Source organism: Humulus lupulus, chromosome 3, assembly GCF_963169125.1.
Source record: "Humulus lupulus chromosome 3, drHumLupu1.1, whole genome shotgun sequence".
Classification (NCBI taxonomy): domain Eukaryota; kingdom Viridiplantae; phylum Streptophyta; class Magnoliopsida; order Rosales; family Cannabaceae; genus Humulus; species Humulus lupulus.
This window is the reverse complement of record NC_084795.1, coordinates 177,996,449-178,021,784: the sequence shown is the minus strand read 5'-3', so window position 1 is coordinate 178,021,784 and position 25,336 is coordinate 177,996,449. Positions and strand designations below refer to the sequence as shown.

Here is a 25,336-nt window from a genome sequence, read left to right as displayed (position 1 = left end):
TGTTAATAAAGAGACTTGAGAGATAAGCTTGCCGATGACCTTTTGAAATGGTTTCTGTTTGAATACCATATTCCTAAACCAAGCATATCATCAAACCAAAGTAAAAAGCCTCTAGATTACATTTCATTTAATCTCGTCCTAGTAAAAATTATGCAGCTGCTCTCCAATTTTCGTTCATACCAAAACCAGAGTCGGCAGAAATAAAAACACTTTTGCAATCTACTCTCCCACAAACAGCTCAAGACAAATCACGAAACACAACTGAAAAGAAAAAAGAAACCAATATATGCTCCTTACTCACAGGTAATGCTTATGTGTACAATTACACTTATATAGAGTGAATCAAAATACTGGGTAATTCAGACTAACCAAATGGAACAGCACACACTGAGAACATAGCTAAAAATGAATGAAACTAAGACTCGCCTCCACTTTCAGAGGTGAGACTACCATCATTTGGTGAGTTTTGGGCTTCTAATAGCTTCATTTGGCGCTCTGCGTGCTCTCTTTCGCAGGCAGTTATTCCCATAATGATATCGAGCATCGTACCAGTTGTACCAAAGAACACCAGAGGCGCTAAAGATTTCCTTTTTATTCCCACAGGAATAGCTAACAATGCCCCTGCTACAGAGAATACCCAAGTCCCCAATGCACTGCATATGATCCATATTATTCAGTAAAGTTAGGGAATAAAGAAATGGACTAGAAGAGGGGAAGATGACAGAAAGTTCAAGCTAATGCAAGTCATTTTCATAATGTAAATGATTTTTAAAACCATATCATTATTGTTAGATTTGTGCATATTAACAAACTTTAAAAGCCCTTGCCATTCTGTCAACATAGATAATAACTCTAAAATTCTTTGTAGAGGAAGTTCACATCAGATATAGGGATGAATACGAGACATAGCAAAATTAATCAACATTGGCATTCAAAGTAAAATATAAATAAATACAAATGTCCGACAAATGAGATAGTTCAGATAATCTGGATTTGGTGAAACCTTTGTAATAATCCCCACGTAATACTGGCTAAAGATTGTGACAACAGCTTCAAATCTTCACTAGCACCTTACAATCTGAATTACTATGAAGAGTTAAAATGTGATCTGTAAGCGTGTTTAATTTAAAAAGAGTGCTGGTAGGTTTATCCTGTCAAATTGGTTAGCAAACAAACCCCATAGAACAACAAATACTGAACCAAGGTAGAAAGAAAATGGAAATTGGAATTATACAGGAATTCGAGTGCCTGTTTCTCTCCAAAGTTACACAACTCAGCTATTCCACTCAAGTTACTCTCCTTACTCTTTATTCCCATACTAGTCGGTACACTCATGCACCCCTGTACCCGCCCATAGGCTACACTAGCTCACATAACAACTTTTCAAACAAACTATTGACAAATAGGAAATCAAGCATATCAGCTGTGTATATATATTTAGTTTCTATATTTAAAATTTGATCTGATTTTGTATTTATGTTAGAATATCATGTAAAGCTTATATATTTGTAACATATTCATCTCAATAAAAATATAATTCCTACCATTCTTCTGAATTTCTATATGGTATCTGTTGACGGTGAAATTTTGTCAACGATATAAGGTTAGAAAACTAAGACTATATTGCCAAAAGTATCTTAGAAGAAGATGGAGAAAACTTGAAAGAGTAAATATGCAGAACTACAATGGAGTCGAAATTGTATATTGCTTAACAGCCTTGGCATACAGTCCATTTTCCAATCCCTTTTCTGGAGGGGTGATGATCTATTTATAATGGAGCTCTAATGGCTCCTCATACATTATGGTCCCTAGGGACAAGATTGTACATAGGTACACTGTCAAGGTAGTGACACAGGTTGTGGTGGGGCAGAAGGTCATGGTGTCGGCCTCGTACCTAGTCAGAGGCATGCATGTAGTGCTTCTACTCTCTGTACAAATCCATACCTCCACTACTTGTGTTATACAGATGTCATGGTCATGCTTCTGTCATCCTCATGATCGTACGTCCTGCACCCGTACACGTAAGGGTGCTTTGTACCTGATGGTTATGCATGCGAGGGTGCGAGGCCCAACGTAGTGCGAGACCCTCAGGTGCATGGCGAGGCATGACAGGGTGCGAGACCCTCGAGTGCATGGCGAGGCATGCGAGGGTGCGAGACCCTCGGGTGCGCGTTGAGGCATGCGTGGGTGCGAGGGTACGAGGGTGCGTTGGTGCGAGGCGCTGGCGAGGGTACGAGGGTGCGAGACCCTCGGGTGCGTGAGGCTCCGCGTGGCATGGAGGGTGGGCGAGGCCCGGAGTGCCTCGCCGTGCGAGGCTGGCTGAGGCAAGGAGCGCCTCGTTGTGCGAGGCTGGATGAGGCCTGTGGTGTCTCGCTGCGCGAGGCTAGGCGTGGCATGGTGCGAGACACCCTTCTAGGCATGAGGCCCATCTGAGGCGTGAATCGCCCTGATGGCGCGAGGCCATCAGCCTAGGGAAATGTTCACCTATAATTTCCATACTTCCATCGAGGAAAGCTCTAAGGGAAATTATTCCATATTCCCAAGACCCACAGGTCTAAGCCCAATAGCATGAATCCCCGACCTTTAGCCATGTGGTCTAACTAGGGACCAAAGATTTTTTCCTTGGTCAATTTTTTGCATTCACACTTGCCCCCCAGTCTATTAGGAAGTCTTTAGGCTTCCTGGTAAACTCATAGTAATGCTACACTCACTTTGCGCTGGTGGTACTACTAGGTGTGGTGCACTTTGATTACTTATAAGGATATGTTGACCCCTTGGGTTCTTGCTATCCTTTTATGTATTTTAGTGCGCGCTTATTATTTTTTTGCAAGAAGCGTCCTTCTCCTCATTAGGCATAGTACTATTTTTGCAAGCGTCTTCTTTGAGACCATTTTTGCAAGCGTCTTCGTTGAGACCCTTTTTAGCAAGCGCCTTCTTTGAGACCCTTTTTACAAGCGTCTACTTTGAGACCCTTTTTGCGAGCGTCTACGTTGAGACCATTTTTGCAAGCGTCTACTTTAAGACCCTTTTACGATTTTTGAGGTGATCTCCCCTCGTGTCGGGACTTTTATGGCTAGATGGTCCTCGTCCAATTTTAAACTTGGTCAGCGACCCCTCTAGCATGACGTCTCCTTCTATATGGACTCTTCAGACGTATTGGTAGTAGGGCGACTGGAGGAAGATTCGCTTTCTTCAACATGCGAGTTCTTATGGCCCTCTTCCACCCCTATGTACTCCAGTGCTCTTTCGAAGAAATCATCTAAATTTGAAACTTCTCTTTTGAGCATGCTACCCCATAACTTGCTTCCTGGACGAACTCCGGCTGTAATAGCTATCTTGAGCTTCGCTTTGGCTAAACTCCCCACCTTTGTTGCTTCCATATTGAACCTATGGATATAGTTCCTCAGGATTTCATTTTCGCCTTACTTTATGTTAGCGAGGCTGGTAATTGGCATAACGTAATCACAGACCGCATGGTGTTGCTGAAGAAATTCGCTAGAGAATTGCTGCCATGATTTGATTGTTCCTGGCCTTAACCTTTTGAACCACTTGTATGCAACACCTTTAAGTGTAACAACAAAGAAATGGCATTTTGCTCTGCTGTTGACCCCTTTTAACCTCATCAAGTTATTGAAGTAGTCTAAGTGATACTTCGGGTCCGTAGTACCCTCGTATGGAGTCATGCGAGGCTCTCCTAGCTTGGCGGGGATTTACTCAGCCTGGATCTCCCTTGTGAAGGGTGAATCATGGTCAAATTCTTCATCATCTCTGTGCCCCCAAAGTGCGGTGGGGTGCTGCATTTTGATGTCTAGTTCCCTCCTCTTTTGGTATAAGGAGTCTTGCAGGTTCTCAGGCTGATCCCTTGCCTTGGTTGTGTTCCTCGAGGGAGCCGCGGGGGGTGCGTTTCTTACTTCTGACCTCTTCCCATGGAGCTCTTCTCTTAGGCCAGGGGGCGCCTCTTTTGAGGTGACCTCTGCTTCGTTCTTACGACCATCGTCTTCCCTCCGCCTTTGCTCCCGGGGACATTTCGTCGGCCTAGGTCCCTCATGGTACTTTGTCTGGGGAATTTTGGGGAATTTTATTGCTGGAGAGTCGGGTTCTCCCATCGTCTGCGAGGACAGTATTTTCCCCTTTTTCACGCTCCTTCTCTTTACACTTAGGAAGGGGTATGCTTGACTTTCCTTGCAGGAGGTCGTTTAAGCGAGTCCTTAAGCAAGTCCTCTATCGTGGTTTCTAGCCTTCGAGTCTTTTTATGCAACTCGCGAATCTCATCCTTGTAGAAGCGAGTCCTTGAGCCAGAACTTACCGAGTGTACTTGGGGACTCTTGCCTAGCTTGTGTGTCGAGGGACCCGGGTCTTGGTGGTCTGAGCATGGTGCCACCGGGAACCGGGGATGTGGGTACACTGGCGGCATTGAGTAACCTCCGTCGGGCTGGACAGCCGAGGACGATGCTTCCTTCTCCTCCCCTAGGGGAGGACATTCCTCCGGCATATCTCCATGCCCAGGCGGAGGAGGGTCTTTCCTGGAAGCCCTCATTCGTTCTCCGTTCAGGTGAACCTCAACGTCTTGTAGCTGCTGCAAGCGTTGTGAACGCCTTGGCATCTTTCTTTTCTGGAAGTGATGAAAGAACGTTGACTTGATGCTTGTTCTTCCCACAGACGGCGCCAAACTGTTGACGATGAAATCTCGTCAATAATATAAGGTTAGAAAACTAAGACTGTATTGCCAAAGGTATCTTAGAAGAAGATGGAGAAAACTTGAAAGAGTAAATATGCAAAACTACAATGGAGTCGAAATTGTATATTGCTTAACAGCCTTAGCATACAATCCATTTTCCAACCCCCTTTTCTGGAGGGGTGATGATCTATTTATAATGGAGCTCTAATGGCTCCCCATACATTGTGGTCCCTGGGGACAAGATTGTACATAGGTACATTGTCAGGGTAGTGACACAAGTTGTGGTGGGGCAGAAGGTCATGGTGTCGGCTTGGTACCTAGTCAAAGGCAGCATGTAGTGCTTCCACTCTCTTGTACAAATCCGTACCTCCACTACTTCTGTTATACAGATGTCATGGTCATGCTTCTGTCATCCTCATGGTCGTACATCTTACACCCGTACACATACGGGTGCTTTGTACCTGATGGTTATGCATGCGAGGCATGCGAGGGTGCGAGGCCCAACATAGTGCGAGACACTCAGGTGCATGGCGAGGCATGACAGGGTGCAAAGGTGCGAGACTCTCGAGTGCATGGCGAGGCATGCGAGGGTGCGAGACCCTCAGGTGCGCGGCGAGGCATGCGTGGGTGCGAGGGTACGAGGGTGCGTTGGTGCGAGGCGCTGGCGAGGGTACGAGGGTGCGAGACCCTCGGGTGCGCGAGGATCCGCGTGGCATGGAGGCTGGGCGAGGCCTGGAGTGCCTCGCTGTGCGAGGCTGGGTGAGGCTGGGCGAGGCAGGGAGCGCCTCGTTGTGCGAGGCTGGGCGAGGCCTAGAGTGCCTCGCTGTGCGAGGCTGGCCGAGGCAAGGAGCGCCTCGCTGTGCGAGGCTAGATGAGGCCTGTGGTGTCTCGCTGCGCAAGGCTAGGCGTGGCATGGTGCGAGACACCCTTCTAGGCATGAGGCCCATCTGAGGCGCGAATCGCTCTGATGGCGCGAGGCCATCAGCCTAGGGAAATGTTCACCCATAATTTCCATACTTCCATTGAGGAAAGCTCTAAGGGAAATTATTCTGTATTCCCAAGACCCACAGTTCCGAGCCCAATAGCATGAATACCCGACCTTTAGCCATGTCCTCTAACTAGGGACCAAAGATTTTTTCCTTGGTCAATATTTTGCATTCACAGTATCAGAGCTATAGGCTCTATTCTCTCCTCGAAGAAAAAACAAAAATTGTTCAAAGCTCCAGTTGTCTTCTCTGGCACCGGTAGCCTCTGTTCCTTGTCCTCCTTCAGTTAAACAACCAGAAGCCCATTACACAGTACTGTCGCAACCCACAAACTCAGGAGCCCTTCTCACGGTCCTATCCCTATCAGGCGAAGTCCTCCGACAATCTCAAAATCACTCTCGACAATCTCGGCAATTTTTTTTTTCTCTGTTAACTTGAAACTTTTTTTAGCGAAGAGCTCTCCTCTCAGTCCAGCAGCCCAGTCAGTTCCCTTCAACAATCGAACACCACTTCTCTAGCCCCAATTCAGTCCATGGGTTCCGTGGGATCACTTTACAGCCATAACAATGGCTCCATCCAAATTACTACACAAACTCGAGGGTAAAAATTATTTGCAATGGGCCTGATCTGTGAAAATTGTCATTTGTGGTCGCAGAAAACTAGGCTATATCACTGGTGACCTCCCTGCGCCTCCATTGACCAAAGCATCTTACAAGGTATGGCAGGCTGAGAATTCAATTGTGGTTGCTTGGCTCATTAATTCTATGGATTCGAAAATCAGCTGCAGGAATCTATTTTTTAAGACGGCTAAGGAAGTGTGGGATGCTGCTCGGAAAATGTATTCTGATCTGGGGAATACTTATCAGATATTTGAGATTCGCACGAAACTCAAAGAGATCAAGCAAGGTAATAGGACTGTGACTCAATATTTTTCAGACTTACAAGATTTATGGCAGAAGCTCGATCTGTATCTCGAGACCACACCTCTCTGTACTGGATGTAGCATAATCCAAAGACAACAATTGGAAAAGGAACATGTTTTCGAGTTCCTTACAGGGATAAACAACAATCTTGATGAAGTTTGGGGTCGTATAGTTAGTCGCTCTCCTCTACCTGATACCGAGGAAGCTTTTTCTGAAGTCCGTCGTGAAGAAGCACGATGCCGAGTCATGCTTACTATTCCTGAATCCCAACCTGTTGATGGCTCTACTCTCATTTCCCAATCTGGTTCTTCAACTTATGGCAAATCCAATCCTGATCCACGCCCAAACCGCTAGGGCGAACGACCCTGGTGTGATCATTGTCAACGCCATTGACACTCCCACTCCACTTGCTGGGAGATTCATGGAAAACCTGCTAATTGGACTCCTCGGCGTCAATATGAGAGGAAGGTGTACCAAGCACAGAACCAAGGCATCACTGATATTCCACCAAACTTTGCCTCACTACCATTCAGTAAGGAACAACTTGCACAGTTGAATGCTCTCTTGAATCAGTCCTCTTCCTCGGGATCCGGGTCTCATAGTGCGTCTTGTTTTGTTGCCCACTCTGGTAATTTTTCCTCTGCTATCACTGACTCTCAAACACCTTGGATAATTGACTCTAGCGCCTCTGATCATATGACCAGTTTGTATTCCCTGTTTGAATCCTATACTTCATGTTCTAAACCTTCTAGTGTCAAAATAGCAGATGGCACGCTTTCTCCTATTACAGGAATTGGTACCATTAAATTGTCAGCTGATTTAATTCTTAAATTTGCTTCTTTAACATGCAATTTAATTTTTGTCAGTAAGTTGACTACTGATAATCTTTGCCTTGCTAAATTCCTTTCCAATTCTTGTCAATTTCAAGAACTATCATCGGGAAGGACGATTGGCAATGCTAGGATTCATAGTGGACTTTATTTCTTTGAAAATCGTCAACAAATAATACATCACTCTAGTTCATCTAGTTTGGCTTCTGTTTCCATTTCAAACTTTAGTAAAATTATGTTATGGCATTATCGACTTGGTCATCCAAGTTTTTTATATTTAAAACATTTGTTTCCATCATTATTTTCAAATAATAATTATAGTTCTCTACAATGTGATGTTTGTTAATTGGCTAAACACACACGAGCTGTATTTCCTCCAAAACATTACACTCCAACCAGCCCTTTCTCTTTAATTCACAGTGACACAGGGACCTTCAAAAGTCACCACTTCTCATGGTCATCGATGGTTTATCACATTTATTGACAATTACCCACGTCTTAGTTGGGTGTATCTCCTCAAACACAAGTTTGATACATTTCATGTGTTTAAAAATTTATATAACATGATTCAAACACAATTTCAAACTTATATTCGTATATTACGAACGGATAATGGCATAGAATATTTCAATTCTATCTTAGGTCCCTACCTATCTGAAAAAGGCCATATTCATCAAAGTTCATGTGTCGTTACCCCTCAACAGAATAACATTGTCGAACGTAAGACGTCACCTTTTAGAAGTTGCCCGAGCTCTACTTTTTACTATGCATGTTCCTAAATACCTTTGGGCAGATGCTATCCTTACCGCTGCCTATCTCATCAATCGTCTCCCTAGTCATCCACTTGGTTTTCGGAGACCATATTCTCTCCTTCATATTTCCTATCCCCATCTATCTTCAAACAGTCTTCCTGTCAAAACCTTTGGGTGTACCGCTTTTGTCCATATCCATCCTAAGGATCGCACCAAACTTGACCCTAGAGCCATAAAAACTATCTTCATTGGTTACTCTCCTACTCAAAAAGGCTATCGATGCTACTGCCCTCTTACCAAAAAAAATTTGTCTCCAAAGATGTCAGTTTCTATGAAACCACTTATACTTCTCTCCCACCTCGCTTCAGGGGGAGACCAACACTTATCCAGAGAACAATGCTCAGTGGTCATGGGGATTAGAACTACCTTTGAGTCGATCTATAATCCCATCACATCCCACAGGCTCATCTCCTCCAGAAACCGGTCACCCTCCAGCAGATCCAAATTCAAAAGATCTTGCCTCATCTTCTAAGTCAATAAAAACAGATGCACATCCTCCAAGCCCTTGAGAAAAACAAGAATTGTATGTTTATTCTAGACGACAAAGAAATAACTAAACCATGAATCCTCAACACACTCAGGAAGCCAACCTGATGGTAGATCCTCTTCCTCCAGATGATTCAGGTAATAATCACTCAAACACTGATCTAGACATTCCTGTAGCCCTAAGAAAAGGATCTAGATCTTGCACTCAACATCTCATCTCCAAGTTCATCTCTTATTCAAAATTGTCATCTTCATTTAAAGCTTTTACTTCTAGTTTGTCAGAAATTGTCACTCCTAGGAACATCGAAGAAGCACTTGATATTCCTGAATGGAGAGCAGCTGTTCTTGAAGAAATGAAAGCCCTTGAGAAAAATAAGACTTGGAAATTAGTGGAATTACCACCTAAGAAAAAGGTGGTAGGATGCAAATGGGTGCTTACTGTCAAGTATAATGCAAGTGGATCTATCGAAAGGTACTGATTAGTGCCAAAACAATACACATTTATTGATTTTAATAGTCAAAATAAATTAAGTTTTAATTAATATTTTCATAGAATTAATATGATTTAATTTATAAATGAAAATATCTAATTTTAATATAGTTTATTTTATTTTATGGGATTTAATTGGTATTTTTGGTACTTAGAAACAAATAAAAAGAAAGAGAAGAAAGAAAGAAGCAAATAAAATTGAAGAAACAAAGGAAATGTGGTATTTTTGGAGTCAAAAGGCCCACTCCAGAGGCCCAAGCCCAGCAGCAACAGCCCTTCCCTCCTTGCCAGCCGCCAGGTGTCATCGTCACAGCCCGCCACGCGTTGCCTAGATGCCCAGCTGTTGCCTCCAGCGTGCGCCACATGTCCGCATACGTCACCTATCAGTTGCCCAGTAGCTTGCCTCCTTCAGCCCTTCACGCCAGTGCATCCCTCATGGCCCAAGCAATTCCAACGTGACCAGCCTTCAAGCAATAACGTGACCCCCAGCTTGAGACACCTGTCCTCCAAATTGCTTCAACAACATCAGCCCAAAGCACCAAAGCCAGCAACTTCCAGCCCAATGCATTAACTCCCCCACGCAGGCCCAGTTCTCCCTAGCTCCCTTTCAAGGCCCCATATTCCTCAGCCTTCTCTAGCTCCACGGTTCCAGCAGGCATAGCACGCCCAGCACCCCAATGTAGTCCTCAAGGCCCAACTCAGCTCAGCAGCCCGCCTACGTGACACTCCCTCATTGGCTGAAAATGGGTCAAAACCCTCTTGTGTCACCAGCCATGTTTTGTGGGTATTGGGCTTTGTAAATTGCTATTTTGAGCTTTAAATATCATGTTTTTGTGATATTTTAGAAAATGAGCATTTTGACTACACAAAAATAGCTAGGGTAATATTAATAATAAGATTTCATTTTTCAAAATCATATTTTATTATTAATATTTCAAATTTATTTTGTAAACCTCATTTTGTTGTTTAATTTCTTTTTAGTCATTTTCCCCCTCTATAAATAGGGACTCTTTCTTCATAATAGGCATGTAATTTTTAGAGTAGAAAAACTATAGCAAAATTTCCACTTTCTTCTCATGTTTTCTTTTTAGAATTTTGTGAGAATCATGAGCATAATAGCCTAATCTTCCATATGCTAGTGGTGTTATTTTGTTACTTTGATTTACTATGTTCTTAATGTAATATATTTGAGTTATTTATGTTCTTTCATCTCTATCTTTATTTTGTTATCTTTATTCACTTATGCTAATAGTATATAAGATTAGTCATGCTCTTTCTATGTGCTTCTAATTAGTAAAAGTAATATTGATACATAATTTTATGTCTAATCTTCTATTTCATTATTGTCCTTGGGTATTTTGTCATTTTTAGATTTATCATAAGATTAACATTGTGTTTTTAAAGTAAAGAACTTTATAACTCAAATGAACTTTTGTTAGAAAAAAAAATATGGACTTTAATGTTAGATTTACCAAGTAAATGTTGGGATGTGAACTATTTACTTGTGTATTTTTGTAAATCAAGTAACCAAGTAACTAAACAAGCATATGGATGATTCTTGAAACCTTTCATTTTCTCAAACTCTTGATTACATTTTACCTTTATTTCACTTATCTCATTTCATCACTTTATCAAAAATACAATACCAAAATCTCAAACCTCTTTCCATTACAATTTTATTTATTTCTTGTTACTAACTTTTTGTGTTATTTTCTACTAATCTTTTGATTTTAGGTTACCTCCTTGTGGATCGACCGCCCGATCTTACTACAACTACCGCTTAGTATAATCACATTTTGGGCGTTAAACAGGTACAAAGCTCGGTTAGTTGCAAAAGGGTTGATAGGCCACCCTTGACCTACGTGTATGCCAGGAAGAATAGAAGCAAAAAGAATGCCAAGTTAGCAGAGAAGGAGCAGAGTTAGTTAGAGGGGAAATTGTTTGGTATGTTGGGGTATACGATAGAGCCGTAAGCCTTGGTATATAGTGTGTTTGGTTAGTGTGAGAGGGTGTGTAGTTTGTCTAAGAGTTTATTGTATTTTGGAGAGAACCAAACTCTCAAATTCTTGGTTTCTCAATGAAAAGGCTGGTTGTGAATTGTTTGAGCTACTGAATTGATTGTTTTAGCTTTGTCATTCTGTGTTAACAAATCATAGTGGTATCAGATCCCAGATCTAACATGGTACCTAAGCAAATTGCTCAGTTGGAAATGGTGGAGGAAAAGCTAGAAGAGGTTCAATTGGAGCTTCGACGGGAGGTGTCTGAGATTCGAGCACAGGTGCAGCAATTTCCACAAGAATTGGAAGCACTTAGGGCTGATACACAAAGAATCCCAGGATAGGAGAAGAAGGTTGGGTACCTTATTGGACACATCACGCAGCTACTGCAAGCTTCAACTCGCACAGGAGCTGGGGGCACAAGTGAGGTGGAAATTCGGCATCGTAAGGCAGTCGACGGCGATAGTTCATCATCTCGTATGCCGACGGGTGACCAGGCGACGACCTACCCTCCTCCGATGACGTCGACGAGTTTCCCGATTCCTCCGATGGAGTCGCCAGGGGTACGGGATTTCAGACCGCCTAGGATGGAGCTACCGCTGTTCTCGGGAGAGAACCCCGATGGCTGGGTATTTCAAGTGGAACGGTATTTCCTGTTGAATCGGCTCACAGAGGCTCATATGCTTGAGGCAGCCATCATCGGCCTAGAGGGCGATGCCCTGACTTGGTTCTAGTGGGAACATCAACGACGTCCAATCACTTCCTAGGCCACGACGAAGCACCTGCTGCTGTTGCGATTCTGAGCACTACCAGTGGGATCCACGGCAGAGGAGCTACTATCGGCTAAGCAAGAGACGACGGTGAGGGCATATCGGATTAAATGGGAGGCCCTGGCGTCTAGAGTGGTTGGAGTTCCTGAGCATATCCTCGAAGGAAGCTTCATTAAGGGTTTGAAAGAGGAAATCAAAGGGCCACTGCATGTGTTGCAACCAACGGGCCTAGCCCACATAATGGAAACGGCCCAACGTATTGAGGAGGGTCATCACTTGAGAGGGTTGGGCCTTCATCAGAAAGGAGGAAATGTTAGGGCTACTCCCAACCCACTGGCCATACCAAGATATACGCCCATGACCACTTCCTCAAGGAGTTCGACCGTGCCTTCTCCAGCCAACTTCGGGCAGCCGAGTGGGAATACAGGGATCACGACAGGGACCCAAACTAGCACTCCTGTGCAGCGACGATTGACAAAAGCGGAATACCAAGATAAGAAGAATCGTGGGGTATGCTTTAAATGTGACAAAAAGTTTCATCGAGGACATATGTGAGCAGAAAGCTTTGCAAGTGATGCTGGTCGCCGATGACATTGAAGGGTCAGAAACTCAAGAGTCCCCCCACCCAGCCCTGATTCAAGTGTTGATACAGTGTCCGAGGAACAATTGACTATGTTGTCACTGAATTCTCTAGTAGGAATCTCATCGGCTCACACAATGAAGATATCAGGCAAAATCGCCCAACACCAAGTGACAGTGCTCATCGATAGTGAGGCAACCCATAATTTTATCTCTAAGGAGTTGGTGGAGGCCTCTCAGATTCCAATTACAGCAACCACTTCCTATGGTGTGCTATTGAGGACTGGCGGCAGGGTTCGAACTGAGGGCATTTGTGCTAACGTTGAGCTGGAATTGGGGCCCTTGCGCGTGGTAACCGATTTCCTACCATTGGAATTGGGAGGTGCAAATGCAATTCTGGGGATTCAATAGTTAGGGACGTTGGGGAATATGCAGGTCAACTGGAAAACGATGGTGATGAAATTCGAATTAGGGGGTTCCTGGATTACATTACAAGGTGACCCCAGTTTATGTAAATCTCAAATCTCTCTAAAAGCTTTGATTCACTCAGTCCAACAAGAAGGGCAGGGGTATTGGATTCAACTTGGTTCCTTGACAGTCGACCAAGCTAAGGGTCAAACCGAACTGTCACCAGAGGTGGTCGAATTATTACAGCAACATGATTCCGTTTTTCACATGCCGGTGGGCTTACCTCCAAAACGATCCCATGAGCATCATATTACCTTGAAGGAAGGGGCAGGTCCGACCTCTCTTCGCCCTTATCGATATGCACAGAGCCAAAAGGATGAAATAGAGAGGTTAATGGCGAAAATGTTGCAAGCAGGATTAGTTCAGCCGAGCACAAGCCCTTTTTCGAGCCCGGTGCTCTTGGTGAAGAAAAAGGATGGCAGTTGGAGGTTTTGTGTGGACTATAGGGCTCTCAACAGAGAGACGGTTGCCGATAAATTTCCCATTCCAGTTATAGACGAGCTCCTTGATGAACTCTACGGGGCACAAGTGTTCTCTAAACTAGATCTCAAGTCGGGATACCACCAAATAAGAGTGGCAGCAAAGGACGTAGAAAAGACGGCTTTCCGAACACACGAAGGGCACTACGAATTTCTCGTGATGCCATTTGGTCTGACCAACGCACCTGCAACCTTTCAAGCTTTGATGAACGAAGTATTTCGCGAATTTTTGCAAAAATTCGTACTCGTTTTTTTTTATGACATTCTCATCTATAGCGCCTCAATGGAGCAACATTTACAACACCTAGAAATGGTCCTCACTCGCCTCAGCCAGCACCAGCTCTATGCAAATAAAAAGAAATGTTTATTTGTTCAATCTAAACTTGAGTACTTGGGACACATCGTTTCAGCAGAAGGGGTTTCAGCTGACCCGCTCAAACTCGCTGCAATGTCCAAATGGCCAGTTCCAAAAACTCTTAAGGAGCTATGGGGATTTCTCGGCCTTACCGGCTATTATAGGAAATTTGTTAGAGGGTATGGGCAGTTGGCAAGACCTTTAACGGATCAATTAAAGAAGGATGCGTTCAGCTGGAGCAAGGAGGCACAAGAAGCATTCTTACAACTAAAGCAGTCCATGTGCGAAGTCCCAGTTCTAGCCTTGCCCAATTTCTCAGCTCCTTTTGTAGTAGAGACTGTTTTGATGCAACAGCAGCGTCCGATAGCTTATTTCAGCAAGGCTTTATCACCCCGGGCTCGTTGTAAATCAGTATATGAGAGGGAACTCATGGCAATGGTGCTAACCATACAAAAATGGCGCCCTTATTTGTTGGGACGCCAATTCATTGTTCGAACTGATCAAAGGAGCCTAAGGTATTTACTTGAGCAGCGAGTGGTAGCAACTGAACATCAAAAATGGCTAACGAAATTGCTGGGACATGATTTTCAAATACAGTACAAACCGGGACTTGAGAACAAAGCTGCCGATGCCTTATCAAGAATTCCTCCAGTGATGGAGTGCCAAGCCATTTCGGTGCCCAACCTGGTTTATATTCCTGATTTGTGGGACCATGTCGCTACTGACCCTATTTTGTCCAAGATCATTCAGCAACTTCAAGCAGGGAAGGCGTGCCCCAGTTACTCATTCAATCAAGGTTGTTTAAAATTTAAGGGCAGGTTGGTTATTCCCTCTTCTTCACCTTTTATACCACTGCTACTGCAAGAATATCATGGAAGTAGCGTGAGGGGTCATGCGGGGGCTTTTCGAACATTCCAACGGGTGGCTGCCGACCTCTATTGGCATGGAATGAGGAGAGATATACAGAAGTTTGTAGCTGAATGTCACACATGTCAGCAAAGTAAATATTTGGCTCAGTCTCCGGCTGGGTTGCTACAGCCCCTCCCTATACCGGAGCAAGTATGGGATGATATTTCAATGAATTTTATAGAGGGCCTTCCGCACTCTCATGGATTTGACTCCATCCTTGTTGTAGTTGATCGCCTTTCAAAGTATGGACATTTTGTCCCTCTTCGACATCCATATACAGCAGCCACAGTCGCTTCAGTTTTTATTAAGGACGTGGTCAAACTCCATGGCATTCCAAGTTCTATTGTGACAGATAGGGATAAAATCTTTCTCAGCCTTTTTTGGAAAGAGTTATTCAAGTTGCAAGGCACGATGCTTAAGCATAGCTCAGCCTACCATCCACAAACGGATGGCCAAACCAAGGTGCTAAATCGGTGTTTGGAAACTTATCTTCGTTGTTTCGTGAGTTCTAAACCATCACAATGGATAAAATGGTTAGCATGGGCTGAGTATTGGTACAATACTTCTTATCACTCTGTAGCGGGAATGACGCCTTTCAAAGCCTTGTACCACCGGGATCCACCACCACTACTCCGATTTGAAGGCAATAAAACAATTGTTTCTGCTGTGGAGCACAACCTGCGGGCTCGTGATGAGACTTTGGACTTGCTGAAACTGAATTTACACCGTACCCAACAAAAGATGAAGCACCAGGCAGACAAGAAGAGAAGGGACATCGAGTATATGGTTGGGGATCGAGTTTATGTGAAACTCAAGCCATATAGGCAGCGAACATTAGCCAGGAGGCGGAATCAAAAGTTGGGACCTCTGTTTTTTGGGCCATTTCAGATTCTGTCCAAGGTAGGGGGGACTGCGTACAAGCTACAGCTACCTGCAGATGCCAAAATCCATCCCGTCTTTCATGTATCTATGCTCAGGCCAGCCTTGGGTCCTCACCCAGCAGAAACCACTCTCCCCAAGGAATTGACAGCAGAGCTTGAATGGCTCTTGGAACTTGAAGCTGTTTTGGATATGCGCCCAGGAACACATAAGGAACAACCTCAAGTGCTAATTAAATGGCTGCACCTGCCTGAGTTTGAGTCTACTTGGGAGAATTTCACCACAATTCAGCAACAATTCCCAAGTTTCCACCTTGAGGACAAGGTGCGTGTTTGGGCCGGGGGTAATGATAGGGCACCCTTGACCTACGTGTATGCCAGGAAGGATAGAAGCAAAAAGAATGCCAAGTCATCAGAAGAGTAGAGTTAGTTAGAGGGGAAATTGTTTGGTATGTTGGGGTATACGATAGAGCCGTAAGCCTTAGTATATAGTGTGTTTGGTTAGTGTGAGAGGGTGTGCATTTTGTCTAAGAGTTTATTGTATTTTGGAGAGAACCAAGCTCTCGAATTCTTGGTATTTCAATGAAAAGGCTGGCTGTGAATTGTTTGAGCTACTGAATTGATTGTTTTAGCTTTGTCATTCTGTGTTAACATATCAAGAGTTTACACAAACATATGGGATTGATTATACTGAAACCTTCGCTCTTGTTGCTAAACTCAATGCTATCAGAGTTTTACTCTCGCTAGCAGCCAATCTGGATTGGGAGTTACATCAGTTGGATGTAAAAAATGCCTTCTTAAATGGAGAGTTAGAAGTTTATATGATTCAATCGTCGCGATTTGAAGATACCCCTACTTCCAAGATTGTCTGCAAGCTCAACAAGTCACTCTATGGCCTAAAACAATCTCCTCGGGCATGGTTCAATCGATTTCTGAAAGCAATCAAAGGTCTTGGGTACTCACAGGGCCAAACAGACCACTCTGATCATTAAACACTCAGGAAAAGGAGAAATAACTATCCTGATTATGTATGTTGATGATATAATTGTCACCGGTAATAATACCAAAGAGATGATTATGATCAAGGGATTGTTGGCAAATGAATTTGAAGTCAAAGATCTTGGAGTATTAAGATACTTCCTGGGTATGGAATTTGCTAGGAGTGAAAGGGGTATTTCTGTATCACAAAGAAAGTACACTCTTGATCTTCTAAAGGAAACTGGAATGCTAGGCAGTAAACCTTGTAAAACTCCAATCGAACTTGGAGATAAAAAATGAATGTTCACGGGAGATCCAGTTGACAAAGGGAGATACCAACAGTTAGTTGAAAAACTCATTTATCTCACACACTAGACCCGACATTGCGCTCGTCGTGAGTCTAGCAAGTCAATATATGCATGACCCTCACCAAAGTTACCTCAATGTCGTGTATCGAGTGTTGAGGTATTTAAAGCAAACACCATGAAAAGGGTTATTCTTCAAGAAAGCTCCTGAACGAACAGTTAAAGTATTCACAGATGCAGACTTGGCTGGATCAATTGACAATAGAAAATCCACATCTGGATATTGTACTTTATTATGGGGTAACTTGGTAACATGGCGAAGTAAGAAGCAAACTGTTGTTGCAAGAAGTAGTTCAGAAGCAGAATATAGAGCCATGGCCCATGGAGTGTGCGAAGTAATTTGGCTAAAGAGACTGTTGGAAGAGTTAAAGATTGAATATAAAGCTCCAGTTCAACTTTACTGTGACAACCAGTCTACTATTAGTATTGCTCATAATTGGATACATTATGATAGAACCAGATACATCATGATAGAACAAAACACGTAGAGGTGGATTGTCACTTTGTCAGGTGTTATCAAAATTAGATATGTGCACACAGACCAACAACTGGCAAATATTCTTACCAAGGGATTATCTGAAAAAGTATTTGATTTCCTTACACACAAGCTTGGACTTATCAACATTTATAGTCAACCTTGAGGGGGAGTATTGACAGATAGAAATCAAGCATATTAGCTGTGTATATATATTTAATTTCTATATTTAGAATTTGATCTCATTTTGGATTTATGTTAGAATATTATGTAATGATTTTGTATTTATGTTGGAATATCATGTAAAGCCTCTATATTTGTAACATATTCATCTCAATAAAAATATAATTCCTACCATTCTTTTGAATTTCTATACAAACTAATTCCCCGCAATAATCTATGCTGACTTGGCAGCCAATTCACTTTTCCCTTTCTTCCTCGCATAGACATAGGTCAATGGTGGCCTATCATACCCCTGCTCAAAGACTCGCCTTGAGGTTCAGGGAATTGTTGTTGCAGAATTGGAATATCTACCCAGGTGGCTTCAAACTCAGGAAAGTTGACCCATTTGATGAAGGCCTGCGGAGGAGTCTTGTGTGTGCTCGGGCGCACATCCAACACCTTCTCAGGTGTAAGGATCCATTCCAGGTCCGCTGCCAACTCTAGAGGCAACTCTGATGCCTGCTGATGTGGTCCCAAAGCAGCACGGAGAAGTGACACATGAAAAACTGGGTGAATGATTGAGTCCGGAGGCAATTGGAGGCGATATGCAGTTGTTCCTACTCATGCCAGTATTGGAAAAGGTCAGAAAAAACGTGGGGCCAGCTTCTCATTGCGGCATTTTGCCTCTGAACTTTGTCTATAAGGTTGCAACTTCACATAGACTAGGTCCCCAACTGAAAATTGGACATCTCTCCGCTTCTGGTCAGCTTGCATCTTCATCTTTTGTTGGGCTCGCTGGAGATTCAATTTGAGTAACTCCAATACATCATCCCGAGCTCTCAAATTATTTTCAACTGCTAAAACCTTTGTACTTCCATTCTCAAATCTAACCAATGGGGGCGGATCCCTGTGATACACAGCTAGAAAATTAGTCATCCCTGCTAACGTATGGTACGAAGTATTGTACCAAAACTCGGCCCACAGCAGCCACATTACCCACTGTTTTGGTTTTGTACTTATAAAACACCTCAAATACGTCTCAAGGCATCTATTGACAACCTCTGTTTGTCCATCGGACTGCGGATGATACGAAGTACTATGCTTGAGTTGAGTTCCTTGTAGGCGAAATAGCTCCTTCCAGAAGAGGCTCATAAACACTTTGTCTCGATCAGACACAATAGACCTCAGAATCCTATAAAATCTTACCACTTCCCGCACAAACACCGTGGCAACTATAGCGACTAAAAATGGGGGGCAAAGAGGTATAAAGTGGTTGTACTTGGTGAGCCTGTCCACTACCACAAAATATTGTGTCGAACCCATCGGATATCTGTAAGCCCTCAATGAAGTCCATTGAAATATCCTCCCAAATTTGTTCCACGATAGGTAATGGCTGAAGTAATACAGCTGGGGATTGGAATAAATATTTACTTTGTTGGCAGATGGCACACTCCGTACCATACTTGTGCACATCTTTTCTCATACCCAACAAATAAAGATCCCTAGCCAACCTCTGAAATGTCTTGAATACCCCAGAATGCCCTGCTGTCGTGATAATCCTGGAGTAATATAGGGATGAATGGCAATGATGAGGGAATGACCAGTCGATCCTGAAACTTCAAACAGCCCTGCACTAAAGAATAGCCTCCAGTATTGCGACCTCGACTGATTTCTTGAACAATTTTCGCCAACTCCGAATCTTATGGAAATGAGTGCTGGTGCTGATATTGCAACCAAGGAAACATCCTGATAAATCCTAGAAAGGGCATCGACTACTTTGTTTTCAAGACCCGGCCTATAAACAATCTCAAAGTCGTAACCGAACAACTTAGTCAGCCACTTTTGATGCTCAGAAGCTACCAATCTCTGCTCCAGCAAGTTTTTGAGACTCCACTAGTCCGTACAAACCAAAAATTTGCGACCCGACAAATAAGGACGCCACTTTTGTATTGCTAATACAATTGCCATTAATTCCCGCTCATAGACAGACTTAGTGCGAGCTCTAGAAGATAGGACCTGACTGTAAAAAGCTATGGGTCATTGATTTCGCATTAAGGTTGCCCCTAACCCGAGGCATTCGCTTCCAGCACAAAGGGAGCAGAAAAATCAGGCATGGCTAAAACAGGTACTGCACACCTAGCTTCCTTCAAACGAACAAAGGCTTCTTGTGCTTCCTCTGACCACCCAAAGGCATCCTTCCACAGTTTATCCGTTAGGGGCCTTGCAAACTGTCCATATCCTCTCACAAACTTACAACAATGCCCGGTGAGGCCCAAATATCCTCTCAAATCTCGTAAAGTCTAGGGAATAGGCCATGGCAGCCAGCTTGCTCGGGTCAGCTGAAACTCCCTCCTCTGACAATGATGTGACCCAAATACTCAAGCCGACTTTGCACAAATAGACACTTCTTGCGATTTACATAAAGTTGGTGCTGACATAACCGGTCAAAAACCATCCCCAAGTGACGCTCATGATCCTCAAGAGTAGAGTTGTACACTAAAATGTCGTCAAAGAAAACAAGGACAAACTTTCGCAAGTCATGGAATACCTCATTCATCAATGTTTGAAAAGTGGCGGGGCCGTTGGTGAGGCCAAAAGGCATAACAAGAAACTCATAATGCCCCTCATGTGTTCGGAAGGCTGTTTTCTCCACACCCTTTTCACAATCCCAACCAAACTCGAATTTGGTGATATCCGGATTTCAAGTCCAACTTGGAGAACACTTTAGCACCATGTAACTCATCCAATAACTCGTCGATGACCGGTATAGGAAATTTATCAACCATAGAAGCCCTATTCAAAGCTTTGTAATCTACACAAAATTGTCGACTCCCATCTTCTACCAACTCCCATCTTTCTTCTTCACTAACAGTACTGGGCTTGAGAAAGCACCAGTGCTTGGTCTGACAATTCCAACTTGTAGCATTTCAGCCATCAACCTCTCAATTTCATCCTTTTGAGCTGGGGCATACCAGTATGACCGCACGCTAATCAATCCCTTTCCTTCCTTCAAGCATATGGCGTGCTCCCTTGCTCAAGGTGGTGGTAATCCTTGCGGCATGTCAAACACAGCTTAAAACTTCTCCAAAATGGCCACCACGGTTGGCGATATTGGGTTGATCCTTGGTTCTTCCTCTACTGCGAATGCCCCAAATTCCACCCAAAAACCCCCCACCCTCTTGATGCACCGTGTGTATCATTGCCTTGAGAGAAATCTGAGACTTACAAAGGCTGGGATCCCCTTGCAACATTATCCATGACCCCCCTACCTCAAACTTCATAACCATAGTCCGCCAATTAACTTGCATGTTCCCCAACGTTTCCAACCATTTAATTCTCAAAATCACATCTGCCCCACCCAACTCTAACGATAGGAAATCATTAACTACCCGAAGAATGCCTAGATCGAGCTCCACAGAACTGCAAATGCCATTAGTTCGCACTTTCCCCCCCCAACAACACTCCATAACACCATGTGGCTGTGATAGGAATGTTGGCTACCTTAACCATGTCCACGGAAATAAAATTGTGTTGCTCCACTGTCGATGAGCACAATAGCTGGTTGCTACCCAATCTTGCCCGCCAGTTTCATTGTGTTGGCGGAGGTGCTTCCAACCAATGAATTAAGGGATGATGTGGCCAAGGTCTCCTCACTCATGATATCTTCCATAGGTTCCGAGGTCAAAGGTGGGGACTCCATTTGCAGACTGCCTTTCTCCTCGTCCATTAGCAAAATCATTTGCAAAGCTTTTTGTTCACATTCATGCCCTCTATGCCATTTTTTCTCACATTTGAAGCAAACTCCTCTAGCTTTACGATCTTGATATTCAACCTCCGTGATCCACCACACCTGTGATCCCTTCCCCGCCAACGCTGTGTTGGTTGTCACCAGAGCTGAAACCGAAGAAGATGAAGAGGTCGCTCTGAACGTCAACGGCGGCTTGGGTGTCCATGCTGAAATTGACGATCGAGTCGGAATGATTGGGCTGAGAGTCGGCTTGTTTGAGGCTGCTCGATTACTAGGGTTTGGCCCACCCAACATTTGGTGTCCCTCTTCCATCCGTTGGGCCATATCCATTACCTGGGCCAGACCCACAGGTTTCAGAATGTGGATAGCACTTTTGATTTCTTCTTGGAGCCCTTTAACAAAATTGCCTTCCAAAATGTGCTCAGGGGTGTCGGGTACCCGAGAAGCCAAAGCCTCCCATCTGAGCCGATAATCCTTCACCGTGGAGTCTTGCTTCAATGACAGAAATTCCGACAAAGACCCAACTGGTTGAGCACGAAATCAAGACAAGATAAGGGAAGAGTTTTCAGAGTTGCCCACGATGTGTTTTATCTCCGTTGATTCTCCTATTGGAACCACGCCAACGCGTCGCCTTCCAAGCCGATGATAGCTGTCTCAAGCACATGCGCCTCGGTCATCTTCGACAACAAGAAATACCATTTTGCTCTATATATCCAACCTTCAGGATTCTCACCAGAAAACAAAGGTAATTCCATTTGTGGAGGGTGGTAGTCTCGTCCAAACCACGAACCTGAAAACACTTGGTCGGACTATGTAATCGAAGGAAAATGCGTAGATCGAGCTTCCTACGAGCTCGATGGTCGACCTCACGTCGCTGTATCGCCGTCAACTACCCAGCAAGCTTGGTCGGCGCTCACAGCCAAAGAGTCGCCCAAATCCTTGCAAGTCGATTGATTCATCTGTGCCACAATCAATTGCAGGGCCTTTTCCATTGCAGGCATGCGAGCCATCCCTTCCTTCAGTGAAACCCATGTCCGCTTTCATTGCTGCCATTTCCGAATGAACCTCCTGTCGAAGTTCCGAAAATTTCCCTTCCAAAGCATCACCCACTGCTTTGAATTTCTTTGCCATAGAGGATCGGAGAGCTCTGATACCAATTGATAGGTTTATTCTGTCAAATTGGTTAGCAAACAAACCCCATAGAACAACAAATATTGAACCAAGGTAGAAGGAAAATGGAAATTGGAGTTACACAACTCAATTATTCCACACCCACTCAAGTTACTCTCCTTACTCTTTATTCCCTTACTACTCGGTGCACTCATGCACCCCTGTACCCGCCCATAGGCTATACTAGCTCACATAACAACTTTTCTAACAAACAAATTCCCTGCAATAACCTCCACTGACTTGGCAGCCAATTCACTTTTCCCTTTCTTCCTCGCATAGACATAGGTCAATGGTGGCCTATCAAGTGCTCTCAAACTCAATGTACTCAGGGTTATTATCATTAAATAGTTAAATGATTAATGTTAAATATATGAGTAACATGCACAAGAGCTATGGAGAAGAAAGGCAGTATCTAATCCAAACATTGAGACGTGTATGAAGGAAAAAAAAATTGATAAGAATATGAGTTGCATGCACAGAGTAGTGTAGACAAAACTTTGAATAGTGTTGTATCAATTAAAATGATCATTTGAAAAATGAAGACAACTTTAAACTTTGACCTTAAGAAAACCGTTATTTGCACCTAGCCAAAAAAATTCATTAGCTGACCAGATTTACTGAGTTACCATAAGGGATAGTCAATGTTAAAACTAGAGATATCCCAAAATGGGCAAAACTCTTATTACATGAAAAAACTAGAGAGGTCTAAAAATGCATTGAATGAGAACCCACCCATTTGATATGGGGGGTTGGATATTTACAAACAAGAAATGAAGCATATGTCAATATGTGAATTAATAAAAATGACAGAATAAACAAAATAAAAAAAACTAACTTGGAGACAGAGCAGTCCTCAAGATGCTTAACGTTCTCTTGGCCTTCCATCCTTGTCAACTATTTACATATATGAAAGAATCGTATTTTAACATTTTATGAGCAGAGAAAAAAATAGACATCTAGAAAATAGACAAAAACAAAGCTAAATCAAACTCAACATTGACTGTTTTAATCCCAGTTTAACACGAAGTGAAACCATAAGTAGGAAAAACATATTGTAGTACCTAAATTTGGAACACTAGAAGAAAATATGTTATTAAACTTCTCCCATACACATCCCAACTCCCCAATAATTTTGTTTATAATTTAATTTTATCTAAAAACATTATCAATTGGTTAAAATTTACACACAGTTCTCTTTCTCCTCCATTAATCACTTTATGTGTTAAATAGAATTTAAGTCATAGTGCCTAACCAAAAGCGTCCTAGAACTTTTGATTAATAAAAAAAACTTGGTGCCAAGCTGCTATAAACTATGATACTCAAGTGTAAAATAGCAAATGACCACAATCATATATCTATAGAGATCATAAAAAACAGGTGGCGTATTTGCTGGCTAGTGCCTTCAGAACTATTATTGGTGATGACTACAAGAGAACAATAGTTATAAACATCAAACTACTACCCCTTGCCTAATCAAAACCCAAAAGGCTAATCATAATTATTATCCAAAAAAGAAAGAAAAAAATCTCTTTATTGAGACACTAAGATTGGTTCGAAAAGATGATGAAGCCTTGTTGGCATTTCCATGGCTAATAAGCAAAAAATTAATATACTTCTAAACCAACCATCTTCTTCCCAGCTGGTCCACAACACCATAAATATATATATATATATATATATATATAAAGCCCAAAGACAGAAACTCAAAACTATTGAATATTTAACTCAGACACTACCCAGAGACCCATAAGAGAAAATTAGGTAAGCAACCAAAGGCATAAATGACAATATCAAAAGTAGAATAAATAACAAACTCAATCAAACAGATGATAACTCGCCAGGAATGAAATGGAGGCACCTCGGCTATGGCTGGATCGGCAGATGAAGGGAAAGGTGGTGGAGGAGCACTCTGGAAAATAATAGATTTTAGGGTTTTAGAAACCTGAAGTTGTAAAAAGAAGAAGAATAATGAAAATAAAAGCCTTAAATAACACACCTCTAATCTGAGGAAGCCCCAACCATAGTAAAGAAGAAACGTGGAATTTGGAAGAAATATTAAGTTAACGAGAAGAAGAATCATCAAATGTAGGAAGAAATAAAATTATACCATTTCTCGTTTTGTGCGTGTCGTACAGGGGGCATGCTAATCTTCTCCGTAGAGTTACAATTTTATCTGATGTCCCGAAGGGACGAACATAAGTTATAAGGTAACCATATAAAAGCTTCTAGTATATGTTAGCTTAGCAATGTGGGACTTTCGGCAGAACTATAGAACTTGCAAAAATTCTTTTTGTGGACTGAACCTGGCCTCTCACATTTGCAGATGCCTGAAGTCCAGCACAAGGCTATGCTTTCAGTGACTTTTTCCATTATGGGCTATGTAGAGAAATAGCCCAATGATCATCCATTAATTAAGGTGATTGGTGCAAAAAAGAAATGGTGGTTTGAAAGTAATTAAATTTCTATATTTTTTATTTTGTATTTTGTGGTAAAATAGTCTAATCATATTTTTAATATTATATATTACTAAATATGTTATTTAGCAAATTACTATTTTATTCTAAATATATTAATATTATGTTATATGTATATGCTTGTTACGACCAGTAACGAAGAAACTTAAGGGAACAACTGTTCATATCCCCACGATGTTTGTCAGAACCCTCGTGCGTTCTTGTAAACCGTGACATAATTATGTCTAATCAAGTCTTTTCAGTTTCCAAAAATGTAATTTTGACGGCTTGTCCACTTCCCCACGTCTTAAAAATGAGAAATGATGATTACCGCCTTTTGGCTGT

The 25,336-nt window shown here is 42.7% G+C and overlaps 1 protein-coding gene and 1 pseudogene across 3 annotated transcripts; both read right to left on the bottom strand.

Annotated features, from left to right (window-relative positions):
• Positions 1-24,875, bottom strand: LOC133823303 (uncharacterized). 3 transcript variants are annotated; one of them, XM_062255965.1, is made up of 4 exons: positions 24,646-24,875; positions 24,397-24,480; positions 23,374-23,432; positions 1-653 (listed from the first exon to the last, which is right to left on the bottom strand). In XM_062255965.1, exons 1-4 carry the CDS (start codon positions 24,646-24,648, stop codon positions 416-418), a joined length of 384 nt encoding a protein of 127 aa, XP_062111949.1. In that variant the 5' UTR covers positions 24,649-24,875; the 3' UTR covers positions 1-415. The 3 variants fall into 3 exon arrangements, with proteins under 3 accessions (XP_062111949.1, XP_062111948.1, XP_062111950.1); XM_062255964.1 differs by having other exon boundaries at positions 24,397-24,447; positions 24,535-24,873; XM_062255966.1 differs by having other exon boundaries at positions 24,397-24,447; positions 24,646-24,872.
• LOC133827653 (U6 spliceosomal RNA) lies at positions 24,634-24,729 on the bottom strand (annotated as a pseudogene).
• Positions 24,876-25,336: the final 461 nt, after the last annotated feature.

Coding starts and splice junctions, on each gene's coding strand:
- LOC133823303 (XM_062255964.1), bottom strand. CDS start 24,618: ATGATTCTTCTTCTCGTTAACTTAATATTTCTTCCAAATTCCACGTTT. Junction 23,433..24,396: donor CCGATCCAGCCATAGCCGAG/GTGCCTCCATTT, acceptor ATATGTAAATAG/TTGACAAGGATGGAAGGCCA. Junction 654..23,373: donor GAGGACTGCTCTGTCTCCAA/GTTAGTTTTTTT, acceptor GATCATATGCAG/TGCATTGGGGACTTGGGTAT.